General features: G+C 37.5%; 1 protein-coding gene across 1 annotated transcript; it reads right to left on the bottom strand.

The window, feature by feature from the left end:
* Positions 1-520: 520 nt before the first annotated feature.
* Positions 521-20,604, bottom strand: loxl4 (lysyl oxidase-like 4). The gene is made up of 15 exons (XM_027018493.2): positions 20,572-20,604; positions 19,590-19,896; positions 18,669-18,991; positions 18,052-18,266; positions 12,445-12,483; positions 11,980-12,193; positions 11,573-11,753; positions 7,485-7,639; positions 6,778-6,945; positions 4,991-5,153; positions 4,266-4,509; positions 3,254-3,369; positions 3,001-3,137; positions 1,521-1,632; positions 521-1,414 (listed from the first exon to the last, which is right to left on the bottom strand). The coding sequence occupies exons 2-15, from the start codon at positions 19,873-19,875 to the stop codon at positions 1,344-1,346; spliced, it is 2,424 nt and encodes an 807-aa protein (XP_026874294.2). The 5' UTR covers positions 19,876-19,896; positions 20,572-20,604; the 3' UTR covers positions 521-1,343.
* Between the last annotated feature and the right edge of the window lie 1,516 nt (positions 20,605-22,120).

Genomic DNA, 22,120 nt, shown 5'->3' on the forward strand with positions numbered 1-22,120 from the left:
ACAGTGAATAAAATACCCATACTGATATATTACTATATTATTAGTTCTCCTCAATTTATACACCTATGAATAAGAAAAAAGTTACTGCTATATATTTTGCTCCTCTACCAAACAGCTTTTCCTTTAAAGTTACCACTTGCCCCTTGTGGTCTTCATTATAGGCCAGAGTTGGATTCTAACTCATTGTAAAATGGGTGTTGTGAGCCTGAGCCTCTACAAAAGATGCATTTTACTGCCCGCCAACCAAGCCTGTCTTCTTTACACAGAGCCCACAACAGAACATGGTTGTATGCAAATCCAATCATTTACATTCTTCTTTCACACTGTTTCTGACAATGCTCTAAATTTTGCTTTACAACTAGGTGTTTCCACCAGCTGAAAGAGTTTCATATTTCTGCTGAGTTGGTGCACTACAAAGATTCCAGATATTTTAGAATTAAAGCAAAAAACCATATAGTATATATGCTTATTGAATTTAAACATTATTATAACAATTTTTTAAAAACTTGCCTCCATTAAAATGAAATTAGTTTAGCTAATGAAGTATTAAAATAAATTAACCAGCAGCACAAATTGAACAATGCATACTGTAATATATAACCACTTCAAGAATATCAGGTATTCATTAACAGAAGGCAATTAACCAGAACAAAGTATAAAATATATAAGGGGATAAATACCAAATAAGTCAAGAAGTCAAGTAAGAAAGAATTCAAGGAAGAAAGTCAAGAAAGAAAGATCACTAAACTGATCCCTGGGTAATTTCTACAAGAATACTGATGGTCAATAAATAAAGTGCATCACTCAAAGAAAACAACTGAAACTTTTCTAAAAATATCCACTCACCTGTAAAGAAATATAATACCTGGATAAACTTAAGAGAATTGAATTGCACTCAAATCCAGCAAAAATATCTTAATCTCTAAATCAGTACTTGTATACTAGTATTTGTTTAAAAAGCAAATTCACAAATTAATGAGAGGTAAAACTACTTGCACTCATAATTTTTCATCCACCAGCCGGTAAACTGTACAAAAATTCCCAGTAATTTTTAATAAATCTTATTGAATGTATTCTCAAAACAACTGGCCTAACGATATAAAGTAAGACATTTAATCAGTCAGTAAGGTGCGGCCTAATCAGCTACTAGATTTCATGCCATTTTATGTCTGTCCACTCATTAGATGCAAAGTCTTGCAACTTTCCTTCTCCAGTAGGTGTAGGTAGATGTGTTTAGGGTCAGTAAAAAGGAGATTTTATTCAAAGTCTATGGTGTAATATAGGTCATTTTCCTGAGTGCCACCCCAGCAGACGCTATCCTCACAATACACTCTTCACTCAGCTCAGATGAAGTTATTGGTGATCTGGCGCTGATGCTCAAACAAGTCTTCAATCTCAGCACTGTAAGCATCGCCTGTGCAAGGGGAATCAGAGAAGCTCATGAGAATGAAGTATGCAAACATGTTTTTGTTTGTGAGTGGGCTTAGCTGTGTGTCTGTGTGCAATCATGTGGATCCTACCTGTATGACAGCTGTACATGAAAATTCTGTGCCCATCATATCTGCACCTGCAGCGCATTACATTATTCATAAAGTCTGACTCTGCCATGTCCAGGGATGGGTTTACTTCTACCTGTCATTGGAATGAAACAGAGGCAAGAAGAAATATGTTTCAGCACTCTGTACCATCAAAGAGAATGGTATAACCCTCCTATGGAAAGGTTATGTCACCTTAGTCAGTCAGCATACAAAGAACCTCATGGTTGCAAGCCAAAAGGCATGCAAAGTGGTATCACTTGAAAATAATCACAAGGATATCTGTTATCTGAGCTATGTTATTCAATGCATAATAAGCCAACAAAGTATATTTTTAGAGTACTTTTTGAAATTGCTGGTACAACTTGTTCAATTTTGGTTACAACTACAGAGGAACATTTTTCTTAATAGCTACTCTAACGTCAACTACATGCAGTTTAAATGCAGGTTGCATCCAGTAAAGGAAAATGAAATCCTAAAATTGTGTTTTGAACAAATTCACAAACAAGTTTTTCTTTCTGTAAAATTACATGACATTCAGTCAAGACTGCAACTATGGTCTTCTCTTATAGTGGAATGTGTTTTAGTCAAAAAGAGTGCTTGTAAAAGCAGAATAAATTCCCCCGTACACAATTAACCCTGTCTAATAGAGTGGAGCTTCTGTGTTTTCTGCCCTTTGAAGAGGTAATGTTAAAATTTTCTTATTTTTGGTATGCAGCTATGTAATTAAAACAAACAGCTTAAAAAAATGAATGCCTGATTTTCCTTCTGATTTAAGTATAAACCATCTGCATTCTAAGATCCATTGAACCCACAATGTGTAACCACAGCAGAATAGATCAGTGTCTTTGTCTGGATTGGTTGGTATTTGTTGGTATGTGGATACATGTGATCAGATGGGCTCCCTGAACTTTGTACATTACCACAACACTGTGCTTTGCCACAAATAACTACATCATGACGGCAGTTTGTAATTAGCATCTGAAAAACATACTTAAAATAAATGTGCTCAATCATAGAGCCATTTTGGGTAAATAAGTCTTTAAAAATGTTCATGGCACATAGGTACACTATAATTAAAACAAAGGTCCCCTCTTTCACAGCTGGGAAGTGTAAAAAATGGGCAGGTCTAAAAAATTAGGTGGGTCTTTGCGATTTTACAGTGCAAGTACCAGTGGGGTAAAAGAACCCCAGGCTTGGAGGTGCTGACCTTTATGGTGATACCCAAAATGATCTGCATAATTAACATGTAATTAATGTAATGAGAGATAGAGGCTGCCTTGGCTGCAAAATGACAGGAGGTCTACTTTTTACAGGCAGTACCATCACTGCTGGTTTTTAGTTGTGGAGTTGTAAAAGACATGGCTAGAAAATTAAAAACTTTGCTGACTTCAAACAACAGTATACAAATATCACATCAGAGAAATATAATAGAAATATAATAAAATTATTAGAGAATACGTACCTGGAAAATATAATCCCCAGGCCTAACATCTGTGATATCTACCCACTGGCAGTCAATATCATGGCGATACGTGTCCCAGCAGCCCACAGAAATTCCCTGATCTCCGTAGTTGTAACAGGAAAAGCGTTTATAAAGCCCTAGAAAGGGTGTGTGTGGTTAACCTCATAGCCATATCAGCTCTCTGATGCTAAATCTCTTAACATTATATACTGCCCTCTCTGTTTTACATGAAAAATGATGAATCAGGTTTTACCTTCAGGGCAAAATGAGTCCTCCAGGCAGAAGCTGGCTTTGTGTCCTTCGGCCACTCTAGTTCCATTCAGTGTGAGAAGGTCATAATGTGTGAACACTTCAATGCTGTGGTAGTGCCTGTGAATACACAATCACAGTCTTTGTCACTAAGGATAACTGAACAGTCTTTTTGCTACAATGTATGTAGAGTTACTGAATTCACTTATTGTAAATGTGTCTTCAGAAACACCTTAGCTTGCAATTAAGTGCAGTTGGATTGTGAAGAAAGAGAGAACAGTGAGTCCCTATGGCATACTACTGAATGACCTCACTGCTCCAGTATGAAGGTGTTGGCTGACACAGCAACAACCTTTACAGAGTGCTGTTGGTGCCCTGGCTGGGTCATGTTTTCAGCTCTGTTTATTCAAGTTGTCTGAATGAACTGCTTTGAAATGCAAGCCTTTGCAGTGTTGATTTAAGAAAGTACAGGACTGTCCAGAGAACCCAAATTCTCCACAACAGCTTGCCTTGTTCCCACAGAATAGGCTGCAATTATTTTCAAAAAATAAGTAATAAATATAGATTTGGTCAAAACACTTGCAACTTTGAATGTATGTATTAGGAAAAAGCTAATGTCCATCTGCCCCAAGTGAAATAATATAGGCAAATGGGCATTTAACAATAAATATATGGCACTCATTCCCATAACAGCTGAAAGAAAGACAAAGTCTGAGCATCATCTCAGCAGTCTGTGAGTTGACTTGTGGTCTAGATTAAAAATGTCAGCCACTTAACAATGAGTGCTTGTAAGAGAGTTAGAGGAATAAGCAGAACTTAACAGTTTACCCTATTCCGCTTTTATCAAAATCCTGTTCATGACATCCAGGGGCCTGACATCACATTATGTCACCCTCCAAATTTGCACCAAATGGTTAGTTCCATTTCATTACCTTGAAAATCCATGACCTCATAAGGAAAACATTTGCATAGCACCATTTCATAAGTAGGCTTCTGTCCTGTGCGCTGTAACTCACCTGTGGCACTGGTGCCAGGTCCAGGACTCTCGGGATGCACGGGGCCTGAAGTCTGCCCTCCCCAGGTTCATAATGCGAGAGGAGAAGCGCAGCAGACGTCGCTGACCATAGGGCCAGTTCATGCGGTTGGCTGAGGAGGACAGGCAGTTCTCCTCATGGGCACAGGTGAGCAGGTGCAGTGGCCGATCCTCCAGATATGCCGTCTCCTGTACCAGCTGGGCATCCACCACCAGGTCAGGGGCAGCTAGAGTGGGTGGAACAATGGACTAAGATAGTAGTAACAGGACTTTCTTCACATTTTGGTCACTATTGGACTCTAGAGTTCCATAAGTAGTAGGGGTGGAATGTTATGACATTCTAATACTGATCATTTATCTGTCCATGTCTGTAGATGCTGATACTGTTTCTAGATTTAATATGTTGGATTAATCACATTAAAACATAATGATAGATTATAATTGATATCTTTAACAGATTTACAATATTTGCTACAAATAAAATTCTTTTCATAAGCTTCTAGATGGTAGGCTAATTCATTTGTTATAATAATAATGCCTTATATACGAGGCAGGTCCCAATAATAAACTGGTGATGATATGATGATTTAATCAACAATCTACTAAAACCAAAAGGATATAAATATTAGCATACATCTCTGCATAGTTTGTTGCATAGGCATTGTTCATTTAAATCACTTAGATTGATTCTGATGGACCAGCACTCACTCTCAGAGCAAGTGACCCCAGCTGCTCTGGCTCCTCCTCCACGAGGGCAGTGGACATAGTTGTTGCGACGGCAGTGCTGGACGGACAGTTCCGTGCCCACACAGTGAGTCCCACTCAGCAGCACCTCCTGGGCATCAGGGTCTCCTGGCCAGTAATATGTGTCCTGTGCATAGGAAGCATGGCATGCTAATGATTTTGCAGCTATGCATTTAATTGTGACATTAAGAGTGACATTTTTACATTAGAAACGCATACGCTAAATGTAGGTCCAGTTAGAGTTATATAGTATGTGTTAAAAATTTCAAATAGCTAAGTGCCTAAGTGCCTAATACATATCATAGTGTTTGTATTGCAACCCCAATTCCAGAAAAGTTGGGAAAGTCAATGAAATGCAAATAAACAGAAAAAAGTCATTTGTAAATTTACTTTAAGTTCAAACAAAAACAGCATCAAGACAAAAGATTTCATGTTTTACCTAATCAACTTAATTGTATTTTTAAATTCATTCTAAAATTGTAAAATTTCCAAAAAATTAAGACTAGGGCTTCTTAAGCCCAATAACAATGTAACAAGATGTAGTAACAAGGTGATGTTAAACAGGTGATGTTAAAGAGGTGAGGCAATTATATATATATATATATATATATATATATATATATATATATATATATATATATATATATATATATATATATATATAGTTCTTGAAAGTAAGGATGGGTAGAGGCTCTCCAATTTGCCAACAGATGCGCACATAATCCAGCAAAACAACCTTCCCCCAGACAAATCAGTAGGGTTTTAGGCCTTGCACCCTCTATAGTACACAATATAACTAAGAGATTCAAGGAATCCAGTCAAATCTCATTGCGAAAAAGGGCAAGGCCAAAATCCACTTCTCCTTGTGTGTTATCTCGGATTCCTCAGATCTCACCGTGTTAAGAACTGCCATGTAACTGTAATGGCTATTATGAGATAGGCTTGAGGAAACTTCAGTAAACCTCTGCATCTGTCAGGACATGGGGGTGCATCAGTGCCCATGGCATGGATATCTTACACATCTGTGAGGGCATCATTAACACAACATATGCTCCAAATATCTTTTCAGGAACATCCACGCATTTTATAGCAAATATGTGTCGTATATGTGTTATTAAAAAATAAAAAGTGAAAAGGTAAACTTTGAACTGTCCCAACCTTTTTGGAGCATGTTGCAGTAATCAGATTTCAAATGAGTAGCTATATATTTTCAAAAACAGTTAAATTAAATAAACATCAGATGTCTTGTCATGCTTTCAATGTAGTACAGACAGAATAGAATTTACATTCTTATTTGTTTTTATTATTTTCCATACTGTCCCACTGTTTTTGAACTGGGGTTGTAGGATTAGTATTAGGCATTGAATTTAAAAGCATCTCAGTGTGAGATGTGAGAGGTTTGAACTTACAAATTATTCTGCTTACTTAGATGCCCTTACAGAGAGACATTTATTGTAAACTTCCAAAAACCTCACTAAATATACATTTTGCATCTTAAAATACACTATTTACTAGTAACCTATGTCCTATGGTCCCACCCATTCACCTTCACAGAACAACTACTGTATGAAGCTTATGTGCTTAAACCCTTCTCCCCCCTTAAAACATGGACAGTATGTTCACACACAACGCACGTCACACAGAGATGTAATTGAGGCAGTGTTTAGAGAAAATAAAACAAGTGACACATTCAGTGCATACTGGAAACTAGTACATTCTTGAGCAGTGCCCTATGCTAAATGTATTTTCACCTGATGGGCTCGTGCAGCGAACCCGAAGCCCAGCTGCCTGCAGACCACCATTGCCTCATTAATGCCCCAGTTCTCACTGCACACTGATCCCCATCGCTTGTTGCCCCCCACCTCCATGAGCACTTCTACACGGCCTTCGGCTGCCTCTCTGCCCCCTGCTAACCGTACCTGATACACACATACACAAAACCAGAGAAGAATTATGGACACATATTTACACTATGAATTACTGTAAACAATTAAAGCAGTACACATACACACAGTTGTGCATGTGATATGGACATCTATTCTTTAGTTTAAATGTCTTACTAAATATACAGACATATTTACATAAATACTACATAAGGTATAGAATTTTAAATGAATGACTTAAAGGTCTTGATTTAAAAAGGCCTGCACATTAAAAGTACTGCTGATGGCAGTTCTTTGGCTTCCATAATTTGTTATGCAGAAGGTTTTTATTTATTTATTTATTTCTAAGCTTCATTAAATAAAAGTTCTATTTCTATACCCATGATAAATACAAAGGGTTTACATAATATGATTATCTCTTATAATTATGATCCTCATCTCTATTCTAAATGAGAAAACATTGGTTTGATACCCAAAAATCACTGGAAATTCCTTTTTTTGAATGTCTAATAGTTGTTTGTTTTAATTTAGGTTTCTTTGCCACCAATTTCATAATTGTGGAAGAATGTACTAACTTTATTCTGCATGCTTGTCTTGGGAACATTACATTTGATACAGGCATCTTGAGTGTGCTTGAATGTCCAGGGCTGGACTTCCTGGAAGAAGCAATCCAATATGGAACGCTCTGTTCCTGTACATTGTACTGAGTTCATATGAATTGGGCCTGTTCCTGTAAAAAATACCATAATCACTAGTTTTCTTTGTGTTCAAAGCTTCTATTAACTGCAATGACATACAGTATTAGATAGCTCCACTAACTGTGTAACTTGAGACTTTATTTATAGGATGCATTGCTACTTAAATAATGGTGATGAGAGGTTTCCTAATTAAACATGCAAATACTACATGCTAGTTGAAGACAAAGAAAAAGTCATGGTATTTCACATAGCAACCTGAATAACATTAAAGGCGAATGTCTGTCTGGGTAGACAGACTCACGTTCAGAACCCTGGAGCTAGTAACATCATAGGACTGCGGTGGTAAAAATGAGTAAGAGCTAAACTCATAATGAGTATGAATACCACTAATGTCAGAGAGGTCAAATGACATATATTCCTTATCTTTTGTGTGCTTCTGAGGTAACTCTGAGGAAATGCTGTTTGAATCTTTGTGGAGTAGTTATGGAGAAAAGTAGCTGACTTATATTGTGTGGTACAGTATGGTATGTTTTGTTAAAAGTCATCAAAAGGCCATTTATAACCAGACCAACTTCACCAACTGTTTAGCTACTGGAGCAAACATAATAACCACACTATGTAAATGAAGTCCTACCCAGTGCCCAATTTTGTCATAGTTCTGGGAAACCATTTAACCATTGAAGGAATCATAAGATATTGGTTTCAGCTTACAGGGCTCATTTGGATGTATACCTCAGTGAGAAAATTACATATAGTGACAGAAATATACCACTGGTTGGAGCAGGAAATAGACACTCATACATTGTCCCTGTAATTTGGCATCTGATGAGATATATATATATATATATATATATATATATATATATATATATATATATATATATATATATATATATATATATATATATATATGTGTGTGTGTGTGTGTGTGTGTGTATAGAGAGAGAGAGAGAGAGAGAGAGAGAGACAGAGAGAGAGAGAGAAATTTTTTTTTCATGAACACTGTCGCCAAAAAGAAAAAAATAATGTGGAAAGGTGTTTTTGCCATACCCAATGTTAACAGGTGTATAAATTCCAGCCTAAATGGCCACAGTGGCGATCATACATTGCTACTTCTGCTACAAGTAAGTTTGTGAAATGTTGCTATTACTATGAAATGGAAATGAATAGGAACAGTACTAGCTCAGCCACAAATCTGTAGGTAATGCTCACAGAATGGGGTCACCAAGTACTGAAGCACGCAGCATGTAAATCACCTATACTGTTACATCACTCACTACAGAGTCCAAACAGCCTCTGGAAGCAAGATCAGCACAACTTTGTTTCAGGAGCTTGAAATGGATTTCAGTGTTGCAGCAGCTGCACACAACCCAAGATCACTATGTGTGCAATGCCAGGCATTGCTTGGAATGGTATAAATCACACTACCACTGAACTCTGAAGCAGTGGAAATGTGTTCTCAGGAGAGATGAATCAAACTTCATTGTCTTGACAGTCGAATGGATGAATCGAGGTTTGGTGGATGCCAGGATAATGCACACGTACCAGGATGCACAGTGCCAACAGTAAAATCTGTGGCTTCCAGTGAAGGGTAATGTTATTGCTACAGCATATAAAGACATTTTAGTCAATTATATGCTAACAACAAGTTTTCTTTTACAGAATGACTGTGCTGCTGTTCACAAAGCAAGCTCCATAAAGACCTGCTTTGATGAGTAAGGTGGGTAAGAACTGGGTAAGCACAGAGCCCTAACCTCCACCCCTAACCTAACCCCTAACCACCCCTAACCTTTGGGATGAATTGGAATGTCATCTGCTAGCCAGCCCTTCTTGTCCCACATCATTGGCTGACTTCACAAAGGCTCTTTTTACTAATTGGGTACAAATTGGGCACACACATACACACAATTCTCAGAAATACAGAAGAAATACAGAACATTCCCAGAAAAGTGGAGGCTGATATAACTTCAAAGGTGATGCCAACTCTGTGTTAATGCCCATAGTTTTAGAATTGGATGTCCAACAAGCACATATAGGTGTGATAGTCAGGTGCCATACTTTCGAAAAGAAATGACTTTAGTGACATATGTCATTAAACATTTTCACAAAACAATAAACTGAATTAACAACTTTGTACAGTCTTTACATTTACAAAGAGTCCACTGTGTCAGTCTGTTTGGTATGTCACATGTTCACTCACCAAGACAAATTCCTTTTATGTGCAATATACCAAACAAATAAAACTAATTCTGGATTCTGAATTCCAAAAAAGCATATAAATTCCACCTTAATGGCGTTTTTCCTCAATCAGGTGTCTATAATCCCATTTTAGTAGCATACGACATTACCACATAAGACATATTTCTCTGAGCCAAATACAAAATTATTATTTTTTATTTTTTTTTGCAGTCTGTTTTCTTGGTCTTTTTCATTTGTTTGTTTTCATAAGTATAAGAAATAAAGCTATAATTGTGTAACACACAATTATAGAAGTTAAAAATAAGGAGTTTAGATCTGCATGCAAAGATCCCCCTGCATTATTCTTCACTTCTGTGTGGGGTGAACACAGGCAAGTCAGGTGAGAGTCACTGTTGACAGATATTCATCCTGTCTGAATTCACAGATGTAAAACCAGTCTGCTATATCACAAGTCATCCAAGAACACATCTCAAAAAGTCTCACTTTCATCCTCTGGGAGGTCCTGGCTTTGGATGAAGCTTCTACTGCCCACACTGCTTTCAGTATCACTCATTAACTAACTGGATTATCATGCCATATGCAAAAATAGTGCCATTAAATCATACCGCTATCAGATCTTCAATGCGATATGCTGTACTCAACACCTATTGTGAGCGTAGAAGGAATTTAACATCACTGTGGTAATGGCAAACCGTTTTCAAACACAGATGCATCAGAGATGAAATTTGAACAATCCTCTCACTCCTGACCTTTGTTCTGTAAGAAAAGACAGAAAACCTGCACACCATCATTAAAGACCACTTTTCCCCCTGACAACCACAGTGTATGAATCTCAGCATGTCTCACGCAGAATAGTCTTGTTCTATCATTGCAATTCTAATTTATGTTACTTTCCACTCAAAATATGCTTTGTGGTCTCAGCTGTAGTAGGAAAATTACCCATGAATATAAAATGTCTAAAGAGCACAGAAGAATGGAAATCACTTTTGATCCCCAGTTGTCTGGCCATATTTAGCAAAGCTGCTGGGCTTAAAGCTTAGTAACAGAACCATAGCTGTTCCAGCCAGGCCTACACTTAGTAATGGATAGTGATCATGTGTGCAGACAAGTGCTTCTCAGAAAATCGGAAATATCCAGTTCCACAACAAGACTGCAACAAACTGGGTATTTAAATCTGGTCTTGATTACACTGATGGGTCAAACCCTGACCAAATAAACTCATAAAGCTCATTTCCAAATTATGGTGAGTGATTACTGTAGTATGTGTATAATATGTTAAGTATTGTGACCTGTCTTTGATTTGGCCATTTCTTTCTCTCACATACCTGTCCCTCTCTTGCCAACCTTAAACATAGAATAAAGATCTACTTTGTATGTATATATGCCCTTGCATGTGCTTTGTCTGTAATGTAAATGGATGTGTGAGACCTTTGTGAACGACCTAGTTTTGACCAAAGGGAAGGTATCATCTGGATGCTTTTTAATATGCATTTATACTCTGAATGCACTTGCAATAACTGTTTATGAACACACTTATGAATATAGCATAACATCACCTGCCCATTGCTTTTAAGTATGTTAATCAGGAAAGAGACTATTAGAAACAACTCAGCAGGGAACAAGACAAGTTACCATCAATTAGTCTAACCTCTAAGTGCATATAACCGACCAAAAAAGGGACTGGCAGTTAATAAGTACAGTTATTGAGTAGGTGTATCTAATAAACTGCCCTGACTATTACTTTTACAAATAGCCTTGTATCTCACCTTGGCCCATGTATGCTCCAGTAAGGGCCTCCTTGGCAGTACCAAAGCCCAGTTCTCTGCACACCACACTGGCAGAGATGCGATCCCAAAGATGATCCACCACAGTTCCCCACTTTCCCTCACGCAGAACTTCCACCCTGCCCTCCCCCAAACGAGGCCCTGACTTCAGACGCACCACTAGCTGTGAGAAGGGAAAAGGTATGACACACGATAAACAGGGGTCTCTATGTTTGACTGTTATTACTTGCATACTAAATGTCATGTAGAGGCACAAACATTCTCATGCATCACCTATGTATCATTCAGGATTTTTATTTCACTGAAATAAAAGTACCCATCCTATTAGGAAAATGCATGCATGAATTGACCCTGTGCTTTAATTATTCACAGGTGCAATGTTCATTTACCTCAACAGGGTGTGGGGCTTGAGGCCTCCCTGAGGACAGGCGTGAGAACTGGTGACCTGGTACACAGCGGGCCACAGCATGGTGCCCGTTCCTACAGGGGCCGGCACTGCGGGGGATGGACAGCTGGGCATGGCACTCTGCCAGGCTGCACTCTGTACCCAGGCAATGCACCTTCTCCACCCAGAAACTCTTCTTTCTGGCCATGAAACTCAGCCTGCAGGGAGAGGGAAGAAACTGCAGCAGGTGACTTAATGTTATGCTAGGACACCTCAGTGGTGTGGCCAGGTAATCTTTACAGCACAAAGCACAATTCTGTGGTACTGCAGATGTGATATGACCTAATACTGAGCGACTCAGAAATTCTTATGTTAACATTTACTTCCTGTCAGTCAATTAAGGTAATTATTTACAATACAAAATGATATAAATATTTAATAAAAAAACAGAAACTGTAACAGTTGATACCTGGTTGATGGGTCCTTAATTTTTTCATCCCATATTTTTCTGTAAGGGTAAAACATGGATATTACTGAAAAATGCATCTTTTTAAAACTTAAAATAAAAATAAATTAAAAACAAATAAAAAAAACCTCAACAACAACTCAGTCATCCATGTTTTTGAGATTACACAGAGTATATGGATAAATATATGCCCAATATAAATATTCACATGTGGGTTTGTGGTAAACAGACAGTTACAGTAGGAAGTCATTGGTCCTCTTAAAGTCCATTCCAGTAACACGCTTTCATTATGGGTATTTTTGCTGCAGTTCAAAAGTCCTGTGTTTTCATGTAGGTTTGTGAGGACTTGTAAGAGTGTGTAAACTGTATGGTGCAAACAGTAAAATCTGTGGCTATGCAGAGTGACTATTCATGCAAACTTCATGCAAACAGATGACATAAAAATGTGCTATTTCATATGGTAAGTTTCAGTTTAAACCCTCAGTTTGCCAAGATATGTTACCATCTCAACAAAGTTACAATATTGTACTTTTGTTATAAAGGAGTGATGAGATTTTGAAGCTTTGCATAAATGCTTTGAAGTGGTTCTGACTGGTACAGGATTCCAAGAAAATTTTCAAAAATGCTGTTTAAGAAACAGTCATTTCCAGCAGAATGAGTACTACTGGCATCCAGGAATGGGTACGGCAAGGCTACTTGTGATACAAACTACAAGCAGTGATCACAAACAGTACACAAGACAGAGATCCTTCCCAGGGCATCCTCTTTTAGTTTACCACTCATCACAAAGATACAGTAGGCAATAAACAATCACAATCTGATCTAATTAAATATTCCCATCATTGACTATATATATATATATATATATATATATATATATATATATATATATATATATATATATATACACACAGTATTTTATCATGTGTAGTTGTAGTTTATTGTAACCTTGACTTTTCTGGATGAGAAGTCACAGTGTGCAAATAAGTTAATCAGATCAAAGCTACATCAGCAATTCCATTGACTCATGCTCAAGCAAGAAAGTAATAGAGAGACACAGAAAGAGCAGTAGCCCTGGGCTTGTGGATGACGATGAGATTATTGTAAATTTAGTATTTGCTCTGTGAGGTTTTTAGTTTAATTAACCCTTTAAAATATTTAGATGTCGTGATGTGTACTTATTTTAATAACTAGCCAAATTTCAGTCTCAGCTTTCTTAGTGTTTATCTCAGATCAAAATGTTTCTAAGTGATGACTGTGAACTCTGCATGACAGATGGAATGAATTGAGGATTGTCTCAGAGCCCATTAAATGTACTTCCTTTGCTAACTGAGCTGCCATGTTAAACCTTGGTATGATTTGTGGCTTCAGGACAAATGTGAAAAGCTGGACATGAATGAAAAATTCAACCTACCGCGTCCCTCAAGCACCTCTTTAGATAGTAGTGGTCTGTTTGAAATTTGTTCTGACAGCTTCTGACATTAAAATACCCACCTGCACATGCAATTAGTCTCAGAGGTCCACCCTCGGTTTACTACTAAACCAGCAAAACTTAATGATAGGGAACAGCTAGTCTGTTTTGACACAACAATCACACTACTGTTTCAAACACTCTGTCTTCTTTACATGGTCGCAGATGAGCATGTTCATCATTATTTAGTATACAAATATACTAATTCGTATACAAACAGAAAAATTAAAGGTGAAATTTGACAAAAGTATTTTAAGTTATTTTAAGTTATTTGTGAAATATTTTATAGCAGTATATAAAAGGTGCTGCAGAGAGGTCGGTCTATCTAGCACATTGTTAGGTTATCACGAAGACAGTTAAAAGTCCTCTTTGAGATGGTAAATATATATCACATAATTTACTGCCTCAGCAGAACTAATAACTTCTACCATGAGACCACAGATTTATTGTCTTATGACAACCATGGTAAATCTCATATTGGTAAAGAATTGTTGGTTGTGCTGTCTCAATATCATACAGTTTCCTGAATGTAGTATTCATAGGTAACATTTACTTTACCTGAAAACAGCACTGAAAATAGCAGGGCTATATGTAGGATGAATGCTCCTAGGGTTAAAATCATATCATAATTTCATTTGAAAGTCTTATCCAAAATCATAAATCTGCTATAAATTTAATTCAGTCAATATATATTTAGATGGCAAAATATCAACAAAGAAATAAAGGTCTAACTCTTCTAAATCCATATGATATGATTCTAGACTGTAGGTTCAGGCCTGGAACCCTGAAGAGTTTAAAAGCTTGTATTTAAGATGGATTAAAGACATGGTACACTTTATGAAATTGAGATACCTAGCAAAATTACAGGCAACATGGGCCAACAAACATAGAAGACAAAATTCATCACCAAAATTTTTTAAATAATACTTTGCTTTAAAGTGAATGAAACAAAAGGATAATTAAACCAAACTGTCATCTTCAAAAGTCTTCAAATCTCCACTGTGACAGGCACTGTCATCTTCTGCTGAGAAAGCAGCCCATAGAGTCATGCTATAATTGGGAACCCTATTTCTCTTCACATGAGATCTTAGAGATCCTCAACCCTTAGCATGTAATTACATTATCTTTAGTATAGCATCCAACAGGAGGGCTGGGGCGGAGCAGCCTGGACTCTCTAAGACGCTGAGTGCGTGAATAAAAATGTGTCTTGTCTGTCTCGGCCAAGTCTGCAGCTGTGCGGAGTGTCCCAGAGGGAACGTACAACGTGATAAAGTTAAGGGCTGGGTGAGTTCACTGTCTAGGTGGGACAGCCCAATCGAGATTGCATAGAAAGTCCACCATAGAAGTCACTGCCATCATTGTAAGCTCTAATTCTAGACAAAACACCACTTTGCCACATACTTGAGCAACTAGTGTTGTCATGCTCGGAAAAGACATGAAGAGGCTGATTTATTTTTTTACCCCAAGGATAAGATTCTGTGGAAGCAGTCAAACATATCCAAGAAACATCAGACCATATGCACCCATATAAATATATTTCAAGTCATACTGATTTTACAGCACCTAACCAGTTTAGACAGGGAAAACATTAGCAGCAATCAAATGTAATATATTCCCCTCTATACAGTCATTATCTTTTGCCCCAAAATGGAAGTTTCATGTTTTTATGACAGATTCCTTAGCTGCTTAATGCATAATCTTAAAACTATACAATGAAGATAAGCCAAAAAAGCCAAAAACCTCAAAAGAAAAAAAACGACAGAGGTTTGTGGCAGAAGATTGTTTTAGTCTATATGCAGTCAAGCATTATCTGAACACATCTCTACTATACATAATGTGTGTAAGGCACCGTCACGTTGCAACTGTGAGTTTTATAATAAAGATGAGGTGAATTCTGCCAAAATGATTATAGCAGATTCAGATGGTGTACTTGGGCCATCCAACAGTGGCACTGCAGAGTTTTCAGAAATGCTTCTCAATCACAAGTCACTAAAAGTGGCATAACAAATCAAGGATGGTCAACAAACCAAAAGCGGCTATAAGGTATAAACCAATCACCTCAAACTATCTAGCAAAGCTAAAACTGATGTGTCTAAACTTAAACTCTCCTGAAGCTCAAACTTTCAGAAAGCAGCTGGTAAATTTCAATGTATTTTAGCTGCAAGTATAAACAGTTGTTATTAAGAAGATGGCTACAAAATAATCCTCAAAGACAGACCATCTTCAACATAGTGAGAGAGTAAGGGAACAGACCTCCTCAGCTACACTGCTATCCTGTATTTAAGTTGTAGCAAACGCATCATTCTAAAGGCCTAAAAATAAACGTCCTGTCCATGTGGCACTCAGAGAGGATTCTGAGGCCACCACACTCCCCCAGACTGGTACTCATACTTTCACATATGCACACATGTATATTTTAGCAAGTCAGAGAGAATAGAGCACAAACTATTCCTGTTAACACACTGAGATGGGCCTCTCAGTCTCTACTTGGGCTCAAAAGCTTATTTCAAATGTCACCAAGTGACTTCCTTATACAACTCTCACTATATCTCTGCCTCTTCCAAGAACACAAAAATGAAGTACAGTGGCCATATTTACATGATTTATACAAAACAAACTATTCTTTTGAATAGGACTGAAAACATACTGTTCACAATACATTGGATCAGATTTTACATGTAGCACCACTGCTAACTTCAAATAGAGATATCAAAAGAAATATGAATGATGAAACCCTTGTATTAGCAGTCAAGGTTCCATGCACATAGCACAACAAACACCTCAATTTTCAGATGACACTTGGATCCAAAGTGCCACCATGCTGTCAACAACCACCATATACTATGAGTATTTGGATACAGTTGTCTGGGCTGTGGAATGTGAACATATCAAATTCTACTCCATTCAATACCAAATTCACCTATGCAGATGTCCTTGCAGAACTCAAGATGGCTGTAATCAAGAGTGAGCAACTACCACTGATATGTACAGAGACATGTCCTCATAACATCAAATGCAATAAACAGGACCCACTTAGAATAAATTAATTCTACATCTGTGTTTTAGAAATTTCATATAAAAGTGTGGCATTTAAAGGAATCATGCTGAAAGGAATCATGCTGAATACTGTAAATCTGCTGTTATTGTGACAGAATCAGCCAGCAATAACATACAGTAAGGGACAACTGTGCTTCTGAGCAAAAAAGTCATGAAGGCAAGTGTCTCTAAAACCACTGATGCAACAAACTGGTGCTCTCTCTACTAGAAGACTTTTTGGGGTTTACAACTGATGCCACTGTGGAAGAACAAACATCAGGGATATTAGTTCTTTTAGCAGAGACCTAAAGGTTTAAGGCAGACATTTCATCTCCAGAATTGGGAGTGTAGATATCATCAGTAAGTTTTGAGAGATCTTTTAATCATTGAAAGCTCAGGTTTGTAAGAGGTGCCTGGAAGGAGGAGATAAGACAAACAAAAGATCTGCAAGAATCTCCCCATGTACTTTATAATATTATCGCTAGGGATTCTAATAAAAAATGACAACACAAAATGCCAATTTCTGTACACTGTCAAGCACTAAAATCAGCCAATATGGTCCCAAATAATTACATATATATTACAATCTTGCTTTGGTTGCCAGAATTCTAGGTTAGGCCTAGAACTGTGCAAGTATAAGGTTTAATTCAATACAACATAAAAAATAAATAAAATGAAATGCAGTACTTATGGGATGTAAGGAGCTTTGACACACAATTGCCGGGAGTAATATGCAGTATTTTAATCATGATGAACCATTTGAACACACCAATATAAATTTAGTTGTATTCCACCCTGATAAACAAAAGTAACAAATAAGGTCAAATAAGGTCTTGACTGACAATAGTAAAACCATTCTCATCACTCTTTTGTAGTAAACCAATTAACTGACCTGTATTTAAAATAAAGCCCACCAAAAATAATTTATAGTAGTGCAGAGAATAAACTTAGACATTGTCAGTAATACCTGCTTAGTGAAAAATAAAACAGTGATCAAATATTAACAATTGAGGATTTGTATGTTTAGTGGTTTAGCTTTGCATCAGATCCCCTAGAAGTCAGCAAAGAAACATATATCGGCCTTTAGTAAAAGAAGGACCTACTTGTAAGTATTCATGCTGGGCTGCTCTGCATCCGGGAATCCCAGCATGCCACACACCACTCTGCTGCTGTTCAGGCTCCAACCTTTGTCACACACCTGCCTCCATCTCCCAGCATGCTTCACTTCCACAACACCTTCTGTCACCAGTGCATGTTTCTTGGTAGCCATCAGAATAGGACGCAGACGAACTTCTTCGATCCTCACCTTACTACCAGACTAAATAATAGAAAAGAAGAAAAAATCTGAAATGTTTTATAATGTTGTTACTCCGATGATGTTACTACTAGGATATCTGGCAAAACATTTAATTAAAAAGTCAGCAATGTTGGCATGCTCAACAGAGCACTTTATATAAAGGAATGAATACAATGACATTTTGAGAAAATAAACCATCAACATTTTTGAGCAGAAATTGATGATACTCTCAAAATCTGTAGGAATGGCTGAGACTATCAATGATGTTTGTGAATAATACTAAACAAATTCATAAACATTTCTACTCAAATACATCTCAAAGATGAAGATCTGACTGGATGTAATTCCAATCTCTGGTTTGTCCTAAAGATAATGCTTGCGTTAAAGACTTGTAGAGACTTGCCAGTCTCCCTGACTGCTTACCGGATAATGTAACTGTTGTCTGGAAAAATGACCCTGCCTTGAGAAGTCTTGTGGGTGTCCATTGCCCTGCCAAGAAGAAGTAGACCTTGGCCTGGAGTAGATATCTTTCCACCGGTTTGAGGTTGTAATGTTGGTTCTAAGAGCAATAGCATGTGCTCGTATAGTGACTCCAGGATGCACTTGGTCCAGCCTTCTCTCAGGGCTACAGACCACCCCCAGATCTTCAGCGTGCTTGCAGTCATGGATCCCCCATCCATTTGACTTGCAGTCTTTGAGAGTTTTCTCTGACCCCTTACAGCGCACATTATCCATCCAAATAGGGCCTGTAGCAGTTACGAGCATGTTAAGAGCGTGTTATGAATGGACAGAGAAAACAACAAAGAATACATATGTACACAAACAAGTTGAATCATTGACACAATGACTAGGAAAAAAGCCTCAAAATGTGATGTTAGGCAGTGGCAGCAGAATTAAAAGCAACACTTAAGGGATTCAATTAGGGTTCTCGTGAATCTGAGTGAATGAACAATATTTGCTAGATGGGCTGAATGAAGCCTTTGTTTACTTTTAATGACAGTGCTGCCTTGCCAACTAGTGTTACACTTGCTTTGGTTTAGTGGTGACTTGCTTTGGTTTAGTGGTGACCTTTATTGTTGCCTTAAATTTAGATTATAGGGAAGGTCAGGTCAATGTAAAGAACAGCAGACGTGCTTTCAAGCTTCTGTGGAAACAGTTTGTGATATTTTTAAAGGCGATTGCCGTTACAGTAAACAAATCTTAATAAATCCAACAATGTCAGTTAGAAAAACTTTAAATTCCCAAGCAGCATAATCCATAATTTTTTATTTTTTTAATGTTTGTATGTCCAGGTGTGTACAGCTAAAGAAAATTAGTTCTTGCAGATTAGTTCTTGCAACTCACCCTCTCCCTCTCCGTACTTCGCACTGTGTGCCCATGTGATTGCGGTTTGAAAGCCCAGTTCTCTACAAACAACAATAGCTAATTTAATGTCGACTTCGTCGTCACAGACAGTTCCCCACGTATTGTTGTGAAGGACTTCGACGCGTCCTTCGTTTTCTCTGCGTCCAATTCCTGCTAAACGGACTTTTGCAGCTGGCGCGCGAGCTGATCTGCCAGACGACCGGGGGAGCGCGTGAGTGCAAAGTAAGACGAGAGAAGTTAAATAAAGATAGTGGCCCAGCGTCATATCTGTATCGAGGTATCGTTCCTGAAAAGCAAAAAGGGGGGCAATGCTATTTATTCGATATTTTATTTATGTTTACTTTGTTTAACGGGAAAAAAAACAATTGTACGGTATATTCATCTTAATGTAACACGGAAAATTTGTAATCATATTTGTAAATGCAAAGTCAGGTAAGCGTAAATGTATATCATGTCCGTCATTTACGAAAACAGAGTAATTATGTCTACATAAATCTCATGTATTTATTGATCAAAAGACTGAGAAGGCCAGTCTTTATACCAAAATGCTTTCATGGACTCCATGACATAATAGAAACTATTTGAATAAAAGGGGGGCGGGGGACTATCATGTATGAATCCTAGGTAAAGTCAATACAATTAGTAAAACAAGCATCTCTACTTATAACTGTCCCAATAAAGTTTAAATAACTGGCTGAAGCAACAAAAGCATATTCGACCTATTACTGCAGGGGAAAGAAGCCTGAAGATATAAGTAACTCTAGTAAGTGAAAGCGCCAAACCAATAAACAAACCATCTACTAAAGTATTGGTACACTTAGTCTTAGCCAAAATAAAAGCCAAAGAATTCAAAGTGTCTTAATGTTCTGAAACATTTCAAAACCCACATATTGCTGCATCTGATCATTTTTAGTAAGAGACAGACATGCAGAGGTGAAATTAGAGGCAAAGGTTCACTCACCTGGCTGCCACACTGGAGTCACATCAGTCCTTGATCAGTAGAAAGTGAATGAAGGAGGGAGTGCACCAGAGAGCTTGGGTCTGCACCTACACTCTCCCCTGCCTTCCCTCCCTCCTTCTCTCCAATACTTATTATCCTTCCCATCTACCCCTCTATCTAAATGTTCAGTTTCATTCACTATTATTTCAACATAAATAATTGTTTCAACATAAAGAATTCCAAATATTTAATATGGATTATTGTGAAAAAAGACACAAGGGATGTTTACACTCATTTTTAGTGTAATAAAACAAATTCCATTCAAAACAGATACCTTAAATAACAGTGTAATCCATTGTCCATCCACAGATTCAAACATTTAAATGTTTTTGAGATTTGAAGCTTCTGCACAAGACATACTACAGCAAATCATTCAGTAAACATATTTTTGAATTTGTATTGCATTTTGCATACAGTATAATCTCAGCATCTCCAAAATTTCATTCTGATTGGTTAATGCTTGTTAATATGTCATTTTATGTGTATGACATGTAATCCCAATGGTGTTAGGGTATGAATAGTTTGTCATTAAACACAAATTCAACTTTACTACTAGCAGAAATGCACCTCCTTGTCTTTTAACCCAGGACTTGTAATGTGGGCACTGGTAGCGGTACTTGACTAGTAAACAGAAGGTTACTAGTTCAAGCCCCACCACTTCCAACTTGCCACTCTTGGGCCCCTGATTAAGACCCTTAACCCTCAGTTACTCAAGTTGTGTTCAGTCAATTGTAAGTCACTTTGGATAAAAGCATCAGATAAATGTAATGTCATCACAGAAAATATATAAAGAAGTGTACATAACAGCTGCTACAGTTTGTTTGATAAACATAAAACTTTCCTATTATTAATGGATAAAAGTTTCCTTTTATTTAAACATGGACCACTGCATCAAGTGTTTTTGCTGAGGTTTGCTACTAAGTTATTTACTGTGCTCTCTAGGAAAAGACTGAAGCTCATCACCAGCTGTTTTCTTACATTTGTTTGGTATTTGCAGTTACATTTTGCAAACAGGGCCTGAGCCATATGAGGAAATTTTGGAGCTAAATGCAACCTACTACTGTTGTTGCTAAAGTGTATTTCAGGTTTAAAACCAACCTCAGTGCCAATTTAGAAAGACGTGTTCACAGCAATCACACCCAGCCAGCTCATGCAAGGTGGGTGTATTAAGGTCAACAATTACTGTAAATCCCAAATCACAAAACATACACAAAACCTACAAAAGGAAAAGTGTGAAATTAATCAACCAATTTGTGGAAATATTTAATTACTTGTAATCCAAATTCTGGCCAAATTTTTTTTGTTCCTTTGTTAATTCAAAACTATCATCTTAGCTGTTTGTAAGTCATGTTTGTGTGATTCAGAGCTTCATTGAGTATCCCTCCCTTTTGGGTAAACCATGACAGGAAGACGGGCTCCTTTTAGAGGCCCCTAATCAGAGAGAGTTCTCATTGGGTAATTGGGGAAGAGTGAGAGCCAGAAATAAACATCCAGGAACCTCAGATTAACA

Source organism: Electrophorus electricus, chromosome 11 (genome assembly GCF_013358815.1).
Source record: "Electrophorus electricus isolate fEleEle1 chromosome 11, fEleEle1.pri, whole genome shotgun sequence".
Taxonomy (NCBI): Eukaryota; Metazoa; Chordata; class Actinopteri; order Gymnotiformes; family Gymnotidae; genus Electrophorus; species Electrophorus electricus.

What these genes read in the sequence shown, in the direction of transcription:
- loxl4 (XM_027018493.2), bottom strand. Translation starts at nt 19,875, where the DNA reads ATGACGCTGGGCCACTATCTTTATTTAACTTCTCTCGTCTTACTTTGC. An exon ending in TGGAGCATACATGGGCCAAG is followed by an intron (nt 7,640 to 11,572) that starts GTGAGATACAAG and finishes TATTTTTTACAG; the next exon opens with GAACAGGCCCAATTCATATG. An exon ending in GGACTCATTTTGCCCTGAAG is followed by an intron (nt 3,138 to 3,253) that starts GTAAAACCTGAT and finishes CACCCTTTCTAG; the next exon opens with GGCTTTATAAACGCTTTTCC.